Source organism: Girardinichthys multiradiatus, chromosome 14, assembly GCF_021462225.1.
Source record: "Girardinichthys multiradiatus isolate DD_20200921_A chromosome 14, DD_fGirMul_XY1, whole genome shotgun sequence".
NCBI classification, from domain to species: Eukaryota; Metazoa; Chordata; class Actinopteri; order Cyprinodontiformes; family Goodeidae; genus Girardinichthys; species Girardinichthys multiradiatus.
Window position 1 is genome coordinate 40105325 of NC_061807.1, and position 21241 is coordinate 40126565.

Genomic DNA, 21241 nt, shown 5'->3' on the forward strand with positions numbered 1-21241 from the left:
GGTGTGGTTGGGGACCAGAGGATTTCGTCTCTTCTTTTTGCAGATGTAGTCCTGCTGGCCCCCTCTAGCCTACTGCATGCAAGACCTACTGCATGCACTGGGGCAGTTCACAGCCGATTGTGAAGTGGCTGGGATGAAGATCAGCTCCTCCAAGCCCATTGCCATGGTTCTCGACTGGAAAAGGGTGGCTTGCCCTCTTCAGGTTGGAGGGGAGTTCCTGCCTCAAGTGGAGGAGTTCAAGTATCTTGGGGTGGGGGGAGAATGAAGCGGGAGAACGACAGACGGATAGGTGCGGCTGCTGCAGTAATGGGGGCGCTGTGCCGGTCCGTTGTGGTGAAGAGAGAGCTGATCCGAAAAGTGAAGCTCTCGATTTACCGGTCGGTCTACGTTCCTACCCTCACCTATGGCCATAAACTTTGGGTCATGACCGAAAGAACGAGATCCCGGATACAAGCGGCTGAAATGAGCTTCCTCTGTAGGGTGGCCGGGCACTCCCTTAGAGATAGGGTGAGGAACTCGGCCATCCGGGAGGGGCTCGGAGTAGAGCCGCTGCTCCTCCACATCGAGAGGAGCCAGTTGAGGTGGCTCGGGCATCTATACCGGATGCCTCCTGGACGCCTCCCTCAGGAGGTGTTTCAGGCACGTTCCACGTGTAGGAGGCCCAGGTGACGGCCCAGGACACGCTGGAGGGACTATGTCTCTCGGCTGGCCATGGGCTCCCCCTGGAGGAGCTAGAGGAGGTGTCTAGGGAGAGAGAAGTCTGGGGGTCTCTGCAGAGTCTGGTGCCCCCGCGATCCGGTCCCAGATAAAGCGGAAGACGACAAGTATGAAACATCCTCTTCATAATGTAATATATAACTTGGCTTATTTTTAACAGATTGGTCAGGACTGTAAATGTTATTTCACAAGGACTTCAGAAAAGGTTTGAAATGCTTACCTTGAAAATGGATCCCCTATCTCTATAGCACTACATATGCCTATTTTCATAGATCTTCAGTGAGGAGAAAAAACAAAACAAAACATTATGCCATAGAAATAGCATAACACATTAATTATTCATATCCATACACATTTCTACAGTAGTAATGCCAGTAACGACAGGTTTTCCATTAGAAAAGATTAAAAAAGCTGGTCTCATTGAGTGTATGACTTCGATAGGTGTCTGGCAGAATGTCAAAATTTCCTAACAAGCGACAAATTGTGTTAAAGTAGACCGAAAAGCTAAGCTACATTTCAGGGGTACTGGAAATATTCGTGAAGCTCGGTATAGCGCTGTATTGGCAACAGTTAGGGGGAAAGGAGTTAATATGTGATGCCCAAAAGTCTTAGAAGGTTGGAGGGTGAACGGAATCTGTTAGTACTTTTGTAAGTAAGGGAGAGTCAGACACAAAAATGGTTGTTAGTACAGTTACAACAAGGGTTTAATTAGAACAGTTAATTAGTAACACTGATTTGGTTAATTTCATCAAGGTGGTAAGAATATGTGAGGATTCTTTAAAAGTCCTCTGCAATTTGATTGCACAAACCAGATCCAGATTTGAACTGAACATGTTATTTCACGTGGAAGGGGTTTGTTTTGCTTAGGAAGAACCAAAATTAATCCATCCAAGTTAACAGGGTGACACACAGCCCATGCTCGTTAATAAAAAGATGGCAGGAAGTATGGAGGTGTAGGGAGAATTCCATTTGACACAACACAAATGGGTTAAGGAAAAATTAAAAAGAAAAACAAATCAACCATCTGGCAAGATGCAGCAAAATGAGCTTGTAGGGGGAGGTTAATTTAATTTAAGGGCATCACAACACCAAACAAATGGGAAAAAAACAGAGGTTGTTGTTAAGGTTGTTGGTGATATTCAAGAGCACAACATAAAAAAAAACAAAAAAAACTGTCAAGACACGTGTACAACAGACTGACACGTGCTGGGCCACAGCAGCATTTACACCATTTTAATGGTGCAAGGTTGCTCTAGCCAACTGTTACATGCAAACAGATGGACGATTACAATCACTGGATGCTGTCAACATGTAGGTGGAAGTGGGACAAGATGGAACCAGGATCAATGACCACAGATTAAAATAAAGAGGGAAGAGAGGTTTTTTTAAAGAATAGGGAAAATTCAGAGGGGAGATGAGATAGTCTGCGTTGGGTAAATAGAAGAGTTAGTATTAAAACTGATCACTCACTGTCATGATTTTAGGGTTTTTCTATTGTATCTGCAACAATTTACTACAGTATTTCTGGCTATGAACTTATAATGCTTCATAATTTCTTTAAAAATGAAGGGGGAAATTACCAAGGTATTATACTTATTTCCGTCTTTGATGGCCTGGCTAAATTTAATCCTTGCGACATTCATCCTGTTTTTACCAGAAGACAAATCTGTCTCCCCTCTATGTTTTTCCCGTGTCATTTTCTTTCATTTATTTCTTGGTAAGAAAAGGTGTGAGGTCATAATTCATTTTAGTAGGTTAATTTTTTTTATTAATCATAAATAATAAAAAAAATAAACAGGAGGAAAATAAAATAAAAAATGGCTACCACATTTTATGGTCATATTAATTATATTAGGACAATTAATATATGTATGTATATATGTTAGCCAGGATATATACATTGACATATATACTCAGTCTTATCCTATTTAAAAATAATAAACACAAAAAAAGGGAAAGCCTACTATATTCATGCAAGGGATGAAGGATATAATGTATACAAAATATAAGTTAATGTAAGTGTTAGTTATGGCTAGAGCACACACAGCTCATATAGTTTTATGTTTTAGGGTCTGCATCAATGGACAGAGTTTTATTTAAAGACAGGCTTTCCAGTGAAAGAAAGTAAGACCAAACCTAAGAAATTGCGCAATAGTGTTTCCTAAGTGCCTAAATAGTCTTCCGATGTCTAACAAAAACATATTTTATCTAACTTAGATTATTCCCGCATCTGTTGTAAGGTGGCTATTGCCATATTGAACTGTTTACATGTGCACATGTATGGGTGCAGTTCTGACTAGATAATGAATCACTGGAAGGGCAGGGGATCAAGTCCTGATCTGAGGCCAGTTTTACAGCGAGGGCTTTTAGCACTAAATCAAGTGCTGTAAATACTCTTTAATGCGCCATAAACTTCACAATGACAACCCAAGAAAACATGTTTTCCTATAACATTCTGTCTTACTTTTGGCAACATAGCAAACATAGCTGTGTTGAAATTGTCAGCTTTTTTATTATATTGTACTCTTTCCATTAAATGCTCTAGAAATTGATGCAAAGAAATATGCTAATTCTAATGGTTGCACGTTAATGCTAGCAGCTAAACAATGGGATTCTCAGCCTTGTTAAAAATGCACAATATTTTCACCAGAACGTCAACTGCTAAACGGGTCAACTGCACCTTAGCTGAAGCTGGAGGCTCTGAGGGACTATTATTTGTAAGTATTATTTAATTGTGAGGTTTGTGGCAATGAAGTAGCATTCAAAAGGTACTATTTACTGAGCACAATAAAATGAAAGTAAATAACTAAATGTTTCATACACAACCAATGGTTTTCTGACCCCAATTAGTAATTGTCTTTAAAATAAAAGAAACAAAACCACATCTTTCTTTCACTGGAATAGTCTCAGAGTATGTATTGCTTGAGAAATCAGCTGTATAAGCTCGCCTCAGAGGGTTCCTCTAAAAAAACTAAACAACTCAGGAGGGAACTAGGGTTAATTAAATAACCTATACAATTACTTGAATACAAAATTAAAAAATATATTAATTTTGCATTATATTCTTTATTTCTTCATACAGATAGTGTTTGACGTTCAAAAAAATAATCTTAAAAACAGAAGGGAAATAAGAGTAAAAACATGGGTAAAAAACATAAATACATTAAATAAAACTAAATATATATTTTTGTGCAGACCTCTTTAGATGAAAACATTAAAAATTTCAAGGAAGGGGAAAATAAAGGGTAGTAAAAGTCTGTTACACTTGTATAAATGTATACAAAGAGAGGGCTAAAATAAAAAAAAAACAGGTGGATTTCTTCAGCTACCTTGAAATTGATGGAGGATTGGTCTTTGAAACAGAATAGAAAGAGTAACGGAAACCCAGGGCAAACCAAAGTGTAAGACAATTAGAATGATATCTACCATATAATGCAGTTTGTTTACCATAGCGTGTCCAATGCCTGCGTGCTTTAGGAGAAAACAGGGGGAGGAGAAAGAAAAAATAATGATGAACCTTAAAAAAACTCAGGAAAACATATCTTAACCCCCAAAAAAGTGGGATAGAATTGCCTGTAGCAAAAGCAACATCTCACTTCATAGGCAATCTGAGGCTAAGAAAAAGATAAAAGAAAAAATATAGAAAAATACAATCTAGAAGCTTTTTTTTCTCCTATGTTTTTTTTTTTTTTTTGCTTTAAAACATCTAAATAAAGAAATAAAGAAAGCAAGTGCCTAGTTGTTTTAAAGGGTCTTCAACATAAAATCATAAAAAAAAAAAAAAAAAAGGAAAAGGATAGGATACAGTACATTTGTTAGTATGTAAGTCGCAATTTAAGTAGAAAAAAAATAACAGATGGTACACATTCCGTGAATGACACAGTGTTAGTTGTTGAAATCATAAAAGGTAAAGAAAAATTAAATTCACTAACGAAAAGAATCAAACTGGAAAAAATCTGAAGCTTGTTAGTAAGAGAGACAAAAGTTAGCAAATCAAGCTCTACAGGGGGAAGATAGGGCTTCGGGTATTTTTAAAGGGGATGTTTATGTGGAATTGGGAGAAAATGAGGGAAAAGTACATCAATATTAGTATCCATGGCGACAGACTGATGTGGCCAGCAGGGCTATCTATTAATAGGGTCTAGGTAATTTTTGATAGGTGTTCTTTTTTGTGGGTACAGCCAATTATTTTAGATGACTAACAGAGAAGTGTATATAACAGATAACAACTGCAATTCATAAAACAAAAAAATAAAGAAATTATTGCTTTATATAAAGCGGCAGTTATCTTCAGAACTAAGGTTAATTTAAGTGTCCGGTTGGGCTGCCACTGAGTAAATTCAGAGGATTCCTGCAAAGAAGATAACAACTTCAGGAAGGCAAAACGGTAGAAATGTTTGAGATACCTTTCAGCTGTTGCATTCTGAAAAAAGAAAGAAATGTTCATTAGTTATTTGTTACAGACATAACATCACCATCTCTGTGCATTTAATGACTTCTCATCAATGAAACATTTTGCTATCATAAGATATTTTAACATCACACATCATGCATTATGCAAAGTAAACACCTAGGTATTAGTGATAAAGTTTGTCTTCAGCAGTGTCTAAGAATTGATTAATGGAATCCTAAATGCAGGGACATTTTTAAAGAAAATCTGTTTTGTTTTTCCAGAAAATTAGGACTTGTAGTTCTTACAACAAAAGTGTTATAAAAAGACACCATTTAATGCCCAATGAAAACCGAGACCTCAGTTTGACTGAAAAATGACGGTATGACCGAAACATTGTTGTATCACAACAGAACTCATACAGTTTAAAGAATCTGGGGCAACTTTGTTTTTGACAATAGGGACTTGGTATCCAAGTGGTTGTATGTGCTATAATTATAAACACATGCCCACAGACGCTTGCAGCTATCTTAATTATAACTTTTATTCAAATGGAAGTCTATTACATAAAATCCCAAAGCAGATCTGTTTAAATTTATAAATATTAATACATTTTTACCCTCACACATTAAATTGCAACCAACTAAGAATAATGCCATAGAGGGTGGATACTTTCACAAGGGACAGTACATGAACCATGTGGATCAAATATAGACAAAGCCACCATATTCTGTTAGAGTTGAAGTTATTGGTCTTTCACCATACCAGATTTTAAGTGGTAAAAGTGATTTAAAGGGGATGAATCAGAAGATCTATGGACCAAAAGCAAAGAAAAAGAGCTGCAGTGATGATGATCATGCCTATTTGAAGTGATTCTGCCCTGAATTATGCACAACTTCAAGCATTACCAGAATTTAAATTAACCAGTAAAACTAAAGAGACTTTTTGTTCCTGCTCCTGACCTGAGATTGGTCTGTGTGTTATGTTTATGGGTGTGCTACATGTGTAGGCAGAATATGTTCGTGCCATCTGTGTAGGAGATGGATTGAGTGGTGACCATAAACATTCTCCTTCCTGACAGGGTAAAATGGCCAATGTTAAACTTTTTGCACGCCCACTCTCTGATGCTCGGTCAAAATAAAGAGCTGTCACCCATCACCCACTTTCTCTAATGATGCCTCTTGATCCATTAATTAGTTGAAAAAAGATTCAGAAGTGGGTGTGAATCTGCATATGAGCACTGCAATTTGCTTCTATTTCTCTAAGCTGCAGAAATAACAGCTTATAAATGAAAAAAATTAATATTATAGAAAACCTGAAAAGTCCAAAACATGAAAAAGATGTATTTTCTCTGACAATCGTATTCATTGAAAAAGGGACAGTAGAAGGTGGCTGCAGCAACTTTTAGATCCCTTAAAAGCCTGTTTTGTTTGGATTTTGAAATTACCTCTCTGAACAATCACTGCTTTGACAAAATGCATCAGTACATTTTAAGAAAACAAGAACAAAGGTTTCTGAAGTTACAAAAAGCCTCTTACTTTTCAGGAGAGTCAGCCTGAAATTCTGACTGCAGCTTAAAAAATAAGAAACAGGAAAACTAAAATACAAACACTGCATGTCTGGAGCTGATGTTTAAAAGTAGACATGTAGTAGATAAAGGGCTATCGTGTACATGGTAAGTGTAGGGCTGAGAACCATTATCACTGATGAAAAGTCCTATAGTGTGAAGACTGATCAAGCACAGTTAACTTTTGTTTTACTTTTGTTCCCAAACAGCAGAGAGAATCTAGGATCTAGTGGGTTTAAAGAGATTCTACCATGACTTGGCATGCTTGAAAGCCCAAGAAGATGTGAGGGGATAGAGGGGAAAGTGACATTCTCAACAAGAGGAAACCATGTGTAAATCCCATTTGATATTTTTTAGGAAGTAACTCGGAAATGTCAGTTTCTACAAGGGTGTAGGTGTTAGATGTATGGTCAGAGCACTTTTTAGGAACAGGTCTGTGTGGATCAAACTGGTTGTTGTCAAACATTTAAAGAACCTGAGCTTAGAAAAGGAGAATTTTAGGCATCTTGGTCAGAACAAGGGTGAAGTTACCACAGGGTCAAGCATAATAATAATAATGGTATTTTCGCGGTAAGTGCAAAATAATGAGAGCATTTCATTAAGCGAGGAACCTCGTAGACAGAAAGAACTGGATGTGCTAATGTGTGTGTGTGTGTGTGTGTGTGTGGGTGGGTGGGTGGGTGTGTGCATTGATCATTTTGGTGTGTGTGTGTATTGACAATTTTGAGAGAAAAAGATACTTGAATAATACCTATAGTGAATAGCTAAAACTGGCAAGTTATTCCAAGGAGAGTATGAAGTATCCTGCAGCTTCCTCATCTCTTCTTCGTAGCCAACATGTTTGGAGCCCCCACTGTGACCCTTTCTGTAATTGACCCATGTGGGAAAATGAAGGCTGGGTATGCTGATGCTACTGATGGCGGATAAAGCTCCCCCATGCAGTAAACAACCACAGGCCAAGAAAAACAACTTTGTGTTGCATCTGTCTCAAATGCCCCCCTGGGATGAGAAATCTTCATATGTTTGTAGTGAAGGATGCTGCCAGAAGAGAGAGGAAAGGAGCTAATTATCATACCGCAAACAGTGCAGCTATCTCTGTAGGTGTGTGAGCCACCACTGTAGCTCTGCCAGCATCTACAGAAACCCTGCAGGATGCCACACAGACTCAAATAAGATGGAAAACGATGTCTTGTTGAGTTGCTGATCTTATTCACACCCATCTCTGTGGCCTTTACTGAACTGTGACCACAAGCGAATAAGCAGAATAAATATTTAATGACAGAGCTGTGAAGATGATCAATGGATAGTATAGTGGAGCCAGGATTCCCGGGCTAAATAGATTTATCATTGTAACTGGGAAAGTTTGGAGACTGATGACCATTCTCTTGCATATCTTGCCACTTTGAGGCTTTAAAAATAAGAAATGGAAGCTGTCTTCTGTTGTTGTGCAGTGGGAGAGTAGGGAGGTAAATGTTATTCATCATCAGGTGAAAACCTAACAGTCTGAACGTATGGTTAGTAAGACATTACATTTCTGTGACAGCATGAATGTGAGTGTCTGTATCATAAACACATGCTTGGTGATGTATTTATGCTTTTGAAGAAGCTCTGTTTGGTAACACATCTGAGTGACCCTGCCTGACAATGCAATCATTTCTTTTGAATCAGAAAGGCTTTTTTAGCTACATTTGTTTCTGTGTACATTCCCCCAATTTAACATTCAGTCTTGTCTGCCTCTCTGCGAGTCTGGGTTTACTTAATGGAAGCAGGCAGACAGGCTTCAGGTGCAAATATAAATGTCACTGCAATTACAGTGGAAAGAAGTCAGCAAACAAACAGCATAAGGGTGTGAGTTGTTAAAGTGTGTACATGAATTCTGCAGCAGAACATTTTTCCTGCCGCAGTTTACTTGTCTGCTTCCCATCGTCCTCTGCAGTTTCTTTTTTTTTTTCATAATTTATCTTAATTCTTTATTTTTCTAACAAAAACTAAAGGCACAATTTTATGTCTTCTCCTGATTACAGATAATTAACGTGTCACATTAAGCTATGCTATTTTTAGGAAATCTAAAAAAAACCTTCTGAGGATGTTTGGCAATTTCCTCATTGTACAGTTATTGTAATGAAAAATAATATTGCACTATACAGTCCCATGCAGAAATTAGTACCTTTGAATCTTTCCACATTTGGTCATGTTACAACTATTATATGGGTTTTATGTGACAGCTTAACAAAAAGTACAGCATAATTGTGAAGTGGGGTATAAATGTGTTATAGTTTATTATTAAAAATGTTTTTTTACGAATAAAATCTGAAAAAATAGATTTTTGCACGTGAATTTGTATTCAGCTCCCTTCACTCTAAAACTCCTAAATAAAATATTGTGCAACCAAATGCTTGCAGACTTGATTTCATTAGTAAAGAGGGCCGACAGGGCCATTGTAGATGAAAGGAAAAAAAACTATGTCACCACGAAAGAGTACATTTCAGCCAAAAACCTCAGAACTTTCTAGATTAAGTAAAATAAAAAATAAAAACTGGATATTATCTGATGTCAAAAACTTGTAAAGTTGCAGGAAACAAATTATAATTTCCCAGGAAAGAAATTAAGATATTTTCTGACATTGTGAAGTCAGAAATTTGTAAGAAAAACACTTTTTCAGGAAAATGTTTTCTGAGATCAGAAAGTCTGAAATTTCTGACAAAAATGCCAAACGTTTCCTAGGGTTCAAGTGGTATTTACAGTGATACTCATCTTGAAATTGTCCTGTATCAGAACGACATCTCCTAGGTCCAAATGTCTGGGTTTACAATGTCAGAGAATATCCTTGTTATACCATGCCTTCAATCATCGAAAACTGTAATTGTTGTCTTGCAAATTAACCTTTTGTCATCAGAGACTATCTGAGTTTTCCTAGTAAATATGTGAAATTAATCTAGAAATTTCTGAGTTTTTTGGGCCCCGAACACAGCAGACAGGTCAGACATAGAATTTTGCAGATGTTTAAACCAGGGTTTAATTATAAAACAAGCTTTGAATAGATCACTGCTCAGTACATCGCCTACAAAAACAGTATGGTGCAACTGCCAGCCTACCAAGACATGGCTGTCAGCCTAAACTGACAGGCCAGGCAAGGAGAGCATTAATCAGCAAAGCTGCCAAGAGCCCCACGGTAACTGTGGGTGAGCTGCAAATATCCATAGCTCATGTGTGACAATCTGCTGACAGGATAATTATTAGTCTTACACTTAACAAATCTGGCCTTTATGGAAGGACTGGCTAAGAGAAAGCCACAGTTAAAATAAAGACATAAGAAATCCAGTTAAAAGTTACTACAAGCCATGCATGTTGAAGAAGGTGCTCTCATCAGATGAGATGAAAATGTACATTTTTGACCTACGTGCAAAATGCTGTTTAGCAGAAAACTAATTCTGCACATCAACCTTAAAGGACCATCCACATTGTGAAACAAGATGATACTGTGGGCCATCATGCTGTGGTTCAGCTTTTTCTACAGCAGGGGCAGGAAAGCTGGTCAGAAATGATTGAGCTAAATACAGAATTATGCTGGTTAGGGAGACTTGGGCCTGGGAGAAGGTTAATTTTCCGGTATAATCTGTGGTGTCTCGCCATCCCATTTGACTGTGCTGGAACTATTTTGTAAAGAATGGGTATGAGTTTAATTTTTTAGATATGGAAAAACAGGTAGAGACATAACCTAATAGAGTCACAGCTATAATCTTTGGGAAAGGTTGTTCTATAAAGTATTGGCTGAGCAGACTGAATACCAGACTTTTCAGATTTTTTTGTAAACATTATTGAAAACCTTCTAATTTACAATTACTTTGTGCTGCTCTAACACATTAAACCATTTGTGGCAGTAAAATAACAAAATGTGAAAGTTCCATTGGTATGAAGACTTTAGCGAGACAATGCCTATAAGTAATTATAGTGCATATTATTTTCAGTTATATACTGCTCTTATATACTGCTCTCTTAGCCCGGTTAACCTCTACTTTAACTTTATACTGACGGCTCATCTATACAAAGTGACCGCTGTTATTTCGCATTATTTAGCTTACTCAAAAAAAGTAAGATTTATTTCATGGCAAATTTTTAGTTCTAACTTAACTGTTTTATGCAAAGTTGTATTCTTTCTTGTTTGTGAGCCCATAGCAGCTGAACATGAATATGCATGTTTAAGAGCAAACCCCTGCAGCTGCTCACTGTTGTTTAGATTTTGTATGATCAGCTGGAAACACTTTACTGAAAAGTTGTAACAAAAGAGCAAACCCCCAGACTTAAAACTATATCAGGCAGAATAAAAGACAGTCCTTTCACTTTCTGGTTTTAAAAGGACTACAGCTAGTTATTTAGATGGAGAGTCAGATTCATAATTCAGAATCATTTGATTAAAAGTTGATAACTTTGGTTTGGAGACTTTGAAGGACTCAGTTTATGAAGAACCATACTATAATCATTAAACTCGAATTCCCTTAATTTTTAACAGTTACTCCATATATGTTATTTAGTGGTGAACGATCAGGGCTTTCAGGGTATTTAGAGCCACATAAGGCCCAGAGGGACTCCTTGAATAAAAAACAGTTAAATAATCATTGGAATTGAAAATGGTTTTTTTTGTTTCATGAGTAAATAGTCTTAAAATTGAGCTTGACCATAGTGTCATTTCAGATATACACTATATTGCCAAAAGTATTTGCTCATCTTCCTTAAAACATGAATTTGACTTTAAATTCCTAATCCATTGGGTTAAATAGGATGTCGGTCCACACTCTCCTTTCTGCACTATTGCACAGTCATGTTAAAATATGTAAAGACCATCTGCAAACTGTTTCCATAAAACTGGGAGCTTAAATTTGTATAAAATGTCTTGGAATGCTACAGCATTAAGAGTTCATTTCCCTGGAAGTTAGGGGCCTAGACCAACTCCTGAGAAACAGACCCCATCTTCTCTGCAACAAACTTTCCAACTGACAAAACTCAGTCATGAGCGTGCCATTATTAACCACTGGATTCCCAAACAAAGAGACATGATTCATTACGAAACAGAAAACAAGCCTCCACTGCTTTACATGAAGTAGTTATGCCTTACACCACAGCATCTCACCTTAAGCATTGCACTTGGTGATATGAGGCTTAAATGAAGCTATTCGGCTATTGAAATCCATTCCATAATGCTCTCTGACTGTACTTGAATTAATCTGAAGGCCACAGGGAATATGAAAATCTGTTTCTGTTCAATCTTCAGAAAGTTGGCAGGCTCTACACACTATAAATCTCAACATCGGCTGACTCTGCTCTGTAATTTCGTGGCTCAGTTGGTGCTGTTCCCAATCACTAAGAATACCATCAGTAAACTGTGAAATATTTCGTAGTGAGGAAATTTCACAAAAGGTCTTATTGCACAATCCATTCTGTCAGAGATGCCTGCAGAAGCAGTCTGTGTGCTTGATTTTAGACCCCTGTGGCCATGGAAGGTATTGGAACACCTGAATTCAGTAAATTGGATAGGTGACTCAATACTCTTGGCAATTTAGTGTATAACTTAATCATTAATCATAAGTTGAATTGGAGCCAGTGAAAGTTTTCTGAACCTGTCCAGGTCATTCTCACTGACCCAGTGACAATTTTTAAGATGATGCATCAAGCTGGCTCTGTAAATAGCACCAGGTGGATACAAAATACTTACCAATCGGCTCTCTGCTACTTATTCAATTCAAATGATCATTTTTTTCATTTTCTAAATGTTTTGTATTTAATGTTTTAATTTTGGCTGCACAGTGGCACAGTTGGTAGCACTGTTGCCTTTCAGCACCTTTCCCCAGGCCTGGGTTCAACACCAGGCCTGGGGTCTTTCTGCATGGAGTTTGCATGTTCTCACCGTGCAGGCGTGGGTTCTCTCTGGGTACCCCGGCCTCCTACCACAAACATGCCTGTTTGGTTAAGTGGTCTCTCTCAGTTGCCCTTAGGTATGAATGGGTATGTGCTTTGTTGTTTGTCCTGTGTGTTGCCCTACGATGGACTGGCGACCTGTCCAGGGTGTACCCCGCCTCTCACGTGCAGAGTGCTGGAGATAGACACTAGTTCCCCCGCAACCCAGTAAAGACGAAGCAGGTATAGAAAATGGATAAATGCATGTTTTGATTTTACAATAACTATCTTAATCTCTTTCTTGTCTTTTAATATAATTCCTTATTTTTCATTTGGTGTACATACTTTTTTTTATGTAAAGTACTTAAAAATGGCCTTGATGATGCCATAAAATGACCTTGCAGTTAAAAGATTGACAAAAATGTTAAACTGTGGAAAAACAACTTAGTCAGACATCTGCGCTTGAGTTCCATTAGACAACCACTCAACATCCAGATCACTCTTTACATAATAAGCAGAATAGCAACTTGTGTTTTGCAAACACTGACTAATTTGTTTTTTCTTAACTTGCGTACTCCACCAACTTGTCCAGCGCTAGTCCATAATCTCCATCTCCATCTTCTCCCTGTACCTATCTCACTACCATTTTATCACTTGTTTCCACCTGTTTGCATGTGTTAATGGCACTGAGATGTGTTATCGGATTATAGGTTTGCGAAGCAGGGGTATGAATAAACATTAAAGTGCTGGAGCAGGTTGTGCCAAATGAAGCTGATGAGAAAGTGAGTGCCCACGGGCGTGCAGGGAGGAATGCTAATGGGTTGAAAATATGATGCAAATTACCCTTTTCCCATGAAATGCAAAATCTACCTGTTATAAAATCAAACAGCTGGGCTGGTGTTTTATCACAACGGGTTTGTAGTTTGGGCTTGAGTTGTCTGCCTGTGATCAGCAGAGAAGAGGACACACAGGAAGAAAAATGAAATCCTAAAAGCACAGCCTCCTACAGATATATGACGACTGCACTCCCACATCCTCGCAGCGTGGCTTGAGCACATTAGGAATACTTAAAATGTCATTGGCAGTAAATTGAGAAAAGATTACAGGGGTGTTAGTGCACCATTATGTTCATCAAACAAATCCTTTACCATGCTCATCTTGAATAGCAATTCCATATCATCATAAGAAAGAGTGCTATATGGGTAAGAAGATCTCTCTAAATAATATTCTTACTATGGGTGGTAGAGCTTCAGTCTTTTTCATAAATACATTTTGATCACCTTTTTCTGGACATCCCAGTGAAACATGGGCTAACCTCCAACTTCTACTTATTTAATACCTATAAGACTCATTTTGAAAGTGAGGCTGTATTAGTAACTACCACTCAGCATTGTAATTTCCCACTTTGTTTCTTGTTGAACTTGCCCCTACAAGGATCAAAAGGTTGGTTCCTGCTTAATCTGTAAATCCTTTTATCAATCATATCACAGCACCTAACTGGAGCATTAGGCTGAATAGAAAGGGTTAACACAGGAGCAGAGCCAGAGAGGATTTACTACCTACAGCATAGCAGACTCCGTTGCTAAGTGACAAATTGCTAGCGAGAATGAAAGCGAGAGATAAAGTGAAAATGAGAAGGAGAGGGAGGGGAGGGGAAAGAGAGGGAGGGGAATTGATTGCCTCTCTCTTAGGAATGCTGGCTGCTTCTTGGAGGAGGGTGGTGTGAAAAGCGAGGAAGACCAGGGATGGACAGACAGAGGGGGGGCTGTGGGGGTGGATAATTGTAGCTGATCCTGTCGCACAGAAATGATTGGAAAATGCTCCGAACGATTCAGAGACTGATAGAGAAAGGACATGAAAGAGGAAAGGTGTGTCCAGGCAAACTAGTCTCAATATGGAATTTATTTTCTGTGAAGTGAAGCAATAATGCAAGTCATCAAATTTTCTGCTTGCTTGGCCATGTGATTGATAAGTATGGAGGTATGCCAGCAGCAGAAATTTTACCATTTGGGTATCTGAAGAAAAATATTGAAAAGTATACAGAAAATTCCTCATGTCCAAAAGGAATAAATTCATATTAATGTTCTTTGGTGTTGGTATTTAATGCAAAATGACCGATGACAGGTACATGTGGTCTGCGACAGGAGTATTGTTTAACATCCGTGAGGAGGAGGAGTACTTTCGAAGATTCACCTTTTCCATTGGGACTGGCTCACACATAAAATAATCTTTCAACACTTATCACACATTGTGACACATAAAGACAAAACAGAAACATTTGGTTTCCCAAAGGTGTCTTTGTTATCTTTTATGTATAAGCGTCATTTTTTTAAGGTATCTCATGTGGACTCAAATGTGCCGTACTATGCATAAACTGTTTTTTTAATGATTTTTGTTTTTCTCAGGGTTCACTGGAACCGGCCCACGAATCAAATTGTAAAATTAAATAATTAGCTAAATAAAATAATTAAGTAAACTGGCACTGCTAGTGAAAAGTTTATTAGTGTTTACTGTCCCTGTAATTAGGATGTTTAAATAATGAAATTCTCAAAGCAATACTTCTTGATGAAAGTTTAATGTCTCAGCAGGCAAGCTGTGTCAGTCCCTAGTTTTGAATACAAAATTAAAAACATTAACTGGTGACTAGTTTTAAATCAGTTTTTATGTTTTAAATCTTTCCAAGTGATAGTCAGAGGCAAAGTGTCAATCTTCAAAGTATTTAGAGAAGGCCCTGATTGTAAAATGTAGAAAGTAAAACCCTTACTCAGATGCACAAGACACCTCATCTGACTTCTTTTAATGTGGAGCTGCAGCTCCAAACTCCTGAATGACAAAGCTCCTCAGTCTATCTGGAAAGCAGAACACAACCACCCTACCAAGAAAGTACATTTTTGCTGTTTGTATACAGGATCTCACTTTTTTTCATGAATGATCAATGCCTCATAACCATAGTTTTGAGTTGGAACATACAGTAGATACATAAAAGCTCTCAGTTTGTTGATGCCACCAGTATTGCCCCAGCGACTTCAGATAAACCCCAGATGTATGAATCAATCTTCCTCAAGGAGATAGAAATGGAAATTGATACACTTTAATTGGGAGATGAATAAGGCAAGTAAAACATATAAAACAATGCACATGTTGCTTGTGTATAGCATTAATGAGAAATAACAACTTTCTGCCACAGTTTTGTTTCATTGTATCCAGATGACCATATTTATGTACAGAGTCTCTGGTCAGAGGTCATCTAAATTGTTACTCTCAGCCGCTGGTGTTGCATTTTGTTTTTTCTCTTAGCTCCAGGCAGTGTATTCCAAACTATGGTTGCACCGATATGTGAGCTTCAGCGACCCTGAAAAGAAACAGGTTAATATGATGCTGCATTATTTATTTGGATGTCTTTTTCAACATGATCATTCAACAAGGTCCCTTTGAGGTAGACATTGTTAAAACAAATAATTCTTCAACAGCCGAAGACTGGAGCAGTTGGGTAGTGTGAACATTTTTTGGAGCTATTTCGCTCCTATTAATAGATTCACAAAGCAGGTTGCACTCAATATATGCTGGTGCATTTTCATCTATCTGGTCCAGCAGATGGGAGCAGTTTGCATCTATTTTGGATCAGGTTATTTAGGTTATTCTCTCTTCAGCCACAGACAGAGAGGATACAGAAGTGACCAAAGACATAGGAAAGAACTTATTTTAATTTTATTCATATCTTAACAAAGCCTCTCTGGGTTCCTAGACAATTTATTTTGTTTTTTTGATTTTTATGCTGCATTACATTGGCTGTGTTGCAGTAGGCATACACTATGACTAGGTTTTGTGTTTTTAGGTGAATTTTAAATGTTCATGTTCTTTTAAGTCTCCAAGTCTGTCAATACTTTTTAAACTAAATAGAGCAACCTGTTAACCTTTCTCATTTTTTATGCTATTGCCTCCCACTCAAAGTGGATTTTGTAAACACACAACTACTGCAGTTTGGTTTCTATTCGTAATTAGGCTTTTATTTTCTAGTGTTATAATATCTTAAAATGCCATGGTTTATATTTTTCCACTACGTGAAGATATAAACTGGTGTAGAATGTTAGTGATCCATTACATGACAATCCTAAGTGCTTAATTGGGAGACAACTGGACTTCTCTCATTTCTTAAAGAGGTTTCACCTTTCATCCAAATGGCTTCTTCAGTTCTGAACATGGTTGGAAGCAGCAGGCTTATAAGCTGTAGTCAGAACAATGACACAGCATCTTTACAAGTTATTTGGCTTTTGTTCTGAAGCATTTTGCACCAGAATAAGTTAATTTCTGGGACACATCTCCCTCCTGAATACTATGATGGCTGGATAGTGCCATGTGGATATAGTACACTCAGGCATCTGGACATTTTACCCACATTTGTGGCAGTCCATAACTCTCTTTCTGATATCTTGGCTTTCTTTGGAATTTTCCATGTCACACAAGAAAGCAAAATGGTTGAAGTGTCTTAAAATCTATCCCTAGACATGCCTCCAATGAACTAAGATTTTGTGAATAAACCTGAAGCTTACATCTGTAATGGTACAAAGCCACGAGACAGGGATAGTAAGTTTAGCCTAGGTGCACTTCTTACTTTAAAAAACAAGCAACAAAATAAAGGCAAATTATGGTAATCGGCTCATTTTAGCCACCCATGAGGCGGTGTTGTAAAGTTTGCATTATTTAGAAAATAAAATCATATTCAATAAATTAAAATATGGTTTCCGATGAGGCTCATTTGTCAGGTTATAAGCACCTTTCTAAAATACCAACATTTAAGCAGGTATGCAACATAAATTTCATTAGGCCCACATTTCTGCAATAAAAAAAAGGTTTTTTTCATTGGTCTGATGTAATATTCTAATCTTAAATGTCTCATTTTCATTAGCTGTAAGTGAAACATAATTATAATTGAGAGAAACACAGATGTTAAAATATCAGTTTGTGTTTAAATAGTCTCTATAATGTGTTTTACTTAGTGAATTGAGTTAGTGAAACAAATTACCTTTTCAATGATAATCAAATTTATTGAATATGACTGTATATGAAAGCATTTATTTGATCCAGTCAATCATATGGGCTGAAGCAGAAACTATAGAGCACATGACCAGAAACAAGAGACCAGCTGATGCAGTTGATGAGAGAATAAAAGAAAGAAAACGGCAATGGTAATTCAGAAAGGAAATGTAAGATATTGAGATCAAGGGTCTATTCCTCGCTGTGAATAAGCTACTGACCCAAAACTGTGACACAATAGTTGTTGAGTTGTCAGGTTGTAAAGTCATGTTAGGGATTTCAAAGAAAGCATGCCTCTGTTCTGTGTAGCACAAAATCAAACTGCTGTCTCTTTTCCTGTTCTGCCCTGATCCTCCCACTGCTCTGATACTCTAAGTATCTTTGCAGCACTACGCTTCATTTCCCACTCTGTTGTGCAGACTGTTCCCTCCTCCTCCTCCAAATAAAGTAAAAACACAGAAGTTCACATTTTATTCTTCATGCTGGCATAAGATTTGGGTTAGTGCTGACTGCGGGCGACGTCTTGTGGGGCTCAAAAGCCTGTCGACAACACAAATGCCGACAATCAAGCCAGTAATCATCAAGTTAGACTGTTGGCAAAAGAGAGTAAATCATTTAGACTGTTCTTTCTGACTGAATAGAAGACCAGGAATGCACATTCTAATAATCCCAACACATTTTACGTAGAATGTGATCAAACTAATGATGCTAAAGTAAGACAACTATCAAAGCAGGAACATGATTGCACAACCTTTTTTACCTGATTCTTCACTTCTTTTATTCTGTAGTGCAAAAATTGTTTTATTTTAATATTCTTTATTCATTGAGATATTTATTGCAAAATTGTAGTAGTTTCTTTAACAGTTTTTGTACAGATATCATGCCGGACTGGTATGTCAGGACATGGAAAAGAACTGTAATGCAGATTAGGTTGGAAATATTTCTTGAAATTTAAACATTTGTCTTTGATCAAAATATTTTGTTCATCTATTGCTAGCATCCCTGTCTCAGACATTTATTTTTCTGTCAAATGGTCTGCCTCACAGCTGAGTAAGTGAACCTTTCTGAGGGATTTGAGATCTATCTCACACAGCAGAATTTAATTAATACATGTAGAAGGTAAATCAGTTTGTACAAATAGAGGTGGATATATGATAATTGACAGCAGACAAGTAAATTATATCACAAATTAAAGGGTGACGCACTTGACATAGGTCCTTATGACATGCCAATGGATATTCAGATCAGACCCGCTGACAGCTTTGCCTGGGCCCGGGACAAGATAATCTGAGATGGGCCCCCACTTCTGGCATTCTGTAACTAGTAGAACATAATTCATATTTACCTTTTCAAGACATGGTTGATATTGTATTCTAGCCTCTTCTTTCTCTTTCTTTCTTTTTTACTATTCTTTTTAAGAACAGTTTTTAGATGATCTCACTGCTGCAGAAAGCTAACAGTGATATATATATATACCATATTAAACAAGTTAAATTGTCACATTTGAATTTAACTGCATATCTATCTAATGAATAAATATTTATTTCAGTATATTTATCGATTTATTACTTTTTGCAGTAATTAAAAGTAAACAAAAATCTAAATTAAACATATGGTAAATAATACAAAAATATTTTCATCATATCACAAGATTTTACTCACTACTGCAAGAACAAAAATGAGGAAAAACATAATTAAAAAAGAAAGGTTTTATGTAACTTAAATATCAGGCATAGATATATATATTATTGGCCATAATTTCATAGGTGGAGGGCCAGGTTCTGCCCCCCCAACCCCCTCAACATGGGCCCAGGACACCTTTGAATTCCTTGTGTTATATCAAGGTATAAACTATATCTGGGTTTAAAAGTTACAGTTTCAAAACTGCTCAAATACTTCATCACATCATTCCTATGGTTTTAAGTTCTGGTAATGAGCTGCCAGAAGAATGGCTGGTGTGACCAATATTCGCAGGCTACATTTAGCACAGAGTAGCTGAGTTCTACCCCTCCCATTTTTGTTGCTGTGCACTGCTGGTCAACTGGCTAAAGGATGACTACTCCCTATTTTTCCTGCACACAACAAATAAATTTCGAACTGCCAACCCACTGGTTACAGGACCAACACTGCTGCCACGGTTACTCCCACAATGGTCGTTGAAAACTAAAGGAGCACCAGTCGTCACTCATATTAAAGTGGCAATGTTTTAAAAGTTGTTGTTAAGCTAGGGGTATGTCTAGGAAGCGGCTGACCACCAGCTGGCAACTTGAAGAGATAGCTTGACTGACAGATCAACAAGTTTGTTATACTTGTGCTACTCTATGAAGAGTAAAGCAGCAGAAACCTGTGCAATTAAAAGTTTGCTTAAAAAATCCCCGATAAATGTAGTGTTTATCCTCTAATTTTGCTTCAGTCTAGGTATCAAAATCAAACTAACAATAAATGAACATTTTAGATGTTTATCTTTAGAAATGAATAGATTTCTTTAGCTGTATTTATTTGGTTTTTGCTTTTCTGTTTTAAATAAAAGCAATACTATCATTTTACATAGTTTGGTGAAAATACTATGATATAGTGGTATTTTTACTCAAGGTTATCATAACATCAGATTCACATACTGGTCCATGCTCACAACTGACATAAAGATTAGCATCCTTGCCTCTGGCGCTCTTCCATGTGAAGTTGGTTTAGACAGTGTACACAGTCCCACAGGCGAGTGTGGTCCCAGCACTGAAGTCTACAAGATGTCCGTGATGGCAAATCATGCCAGTCAGAGATGAGGGAGAGGGGAGACAAAGAATCTGTGGCTTGCTGTTAAGCTAACTGATGCACACAGTGAACTGTACAGGATGGGTGGGACTCTGCCTGTACTGTGGACAGAGACTTGCACTGATAAAAGGTCAAGAGAAGTGTTCTGGCCTGCCAATCAAAATATACCACAAGGATAAGCCTAACCCTTAAGACCACTGAAAAACACACTTGCAGAACTGCAAGTGTGTTTTCCACCAAGGGGAGCTCTGAGCCTGTAATCATCTGCGCCAGCCCCCTCTTTCCCCTTTCTTTCTTGTATGTCGGCAGAGAGTCCATATCACCTCACCTAAATCTGTCTTTTTCATTTTATCCTGCACAAAGCTGACAAATGCATAGGTTTTATAGAAAATCAGAGTGAATATAAACATACACCAGAAAATAAAAGAGGACTGCTTAGAGGCTTTACTTTTTTTGGAAGGTGCTGATACCAAGACAGATATTCATGATGTTGCAAGACATTAGAGACCACTATAACCTTGGGTGAAGTTCAACACTACCTGCAAACCACTGTTTCAGATGGTAGAATCCGGGAGACACAAGTTAGAAATAAATGTGTCTGTGTTAGTTTCGGATTTAATAACTAGATGATGGCGTGGAAATGTTTGGGATGCTTATTTGCATGTATTTATATTTTTAAGGAGTCAATATGTAAACACAAACTGTAAAGCAGCCTGTGTGATAAAAAGAGCAAAAAAGAAAAACAAAACACGAAATCCAGATATCTCAGTCATATCAAAAGGAGATCTGCCTCTGTGAGCCTGCCCGACTACCTCAGAAACACACACAGGAAGTAATGAGTAGAATATGGTTTGGTCTCTAAACTTCACATC

The 21241-nt window shown here is 37.6% G+C and overlaps 1 protein-coding gene across 7 annotated transcripts in view; it reads right to left on the minus strand.

Annotated features, from left to right (window-relative positions):
* The window catches only part of nrxn2b (neurexin 2b), a 960343-nt gene that overhangs the window by 518582 nt on the left and 420520 nt on the right, over positions 1-21241 (minus strand). For 6 of the 7 annotated variants that reach the window (XM_047385485.1, XM_047385484.1, XM_047385483.1 and 3 more), the window contains one exon: positions 4165-4188. The exons of the other annotated variant lie outside the window; for it this stretch is intronic. In XM_047385485.1, the coding sequence (XP_047241441.1) occupies positions 4165-4188 (24 nt within the window). The remainder of the gene's footprint in view (positions 1-4164; positions 4189-21241) is intronic. 7 annotated transcript variants of the gene reach the window in all.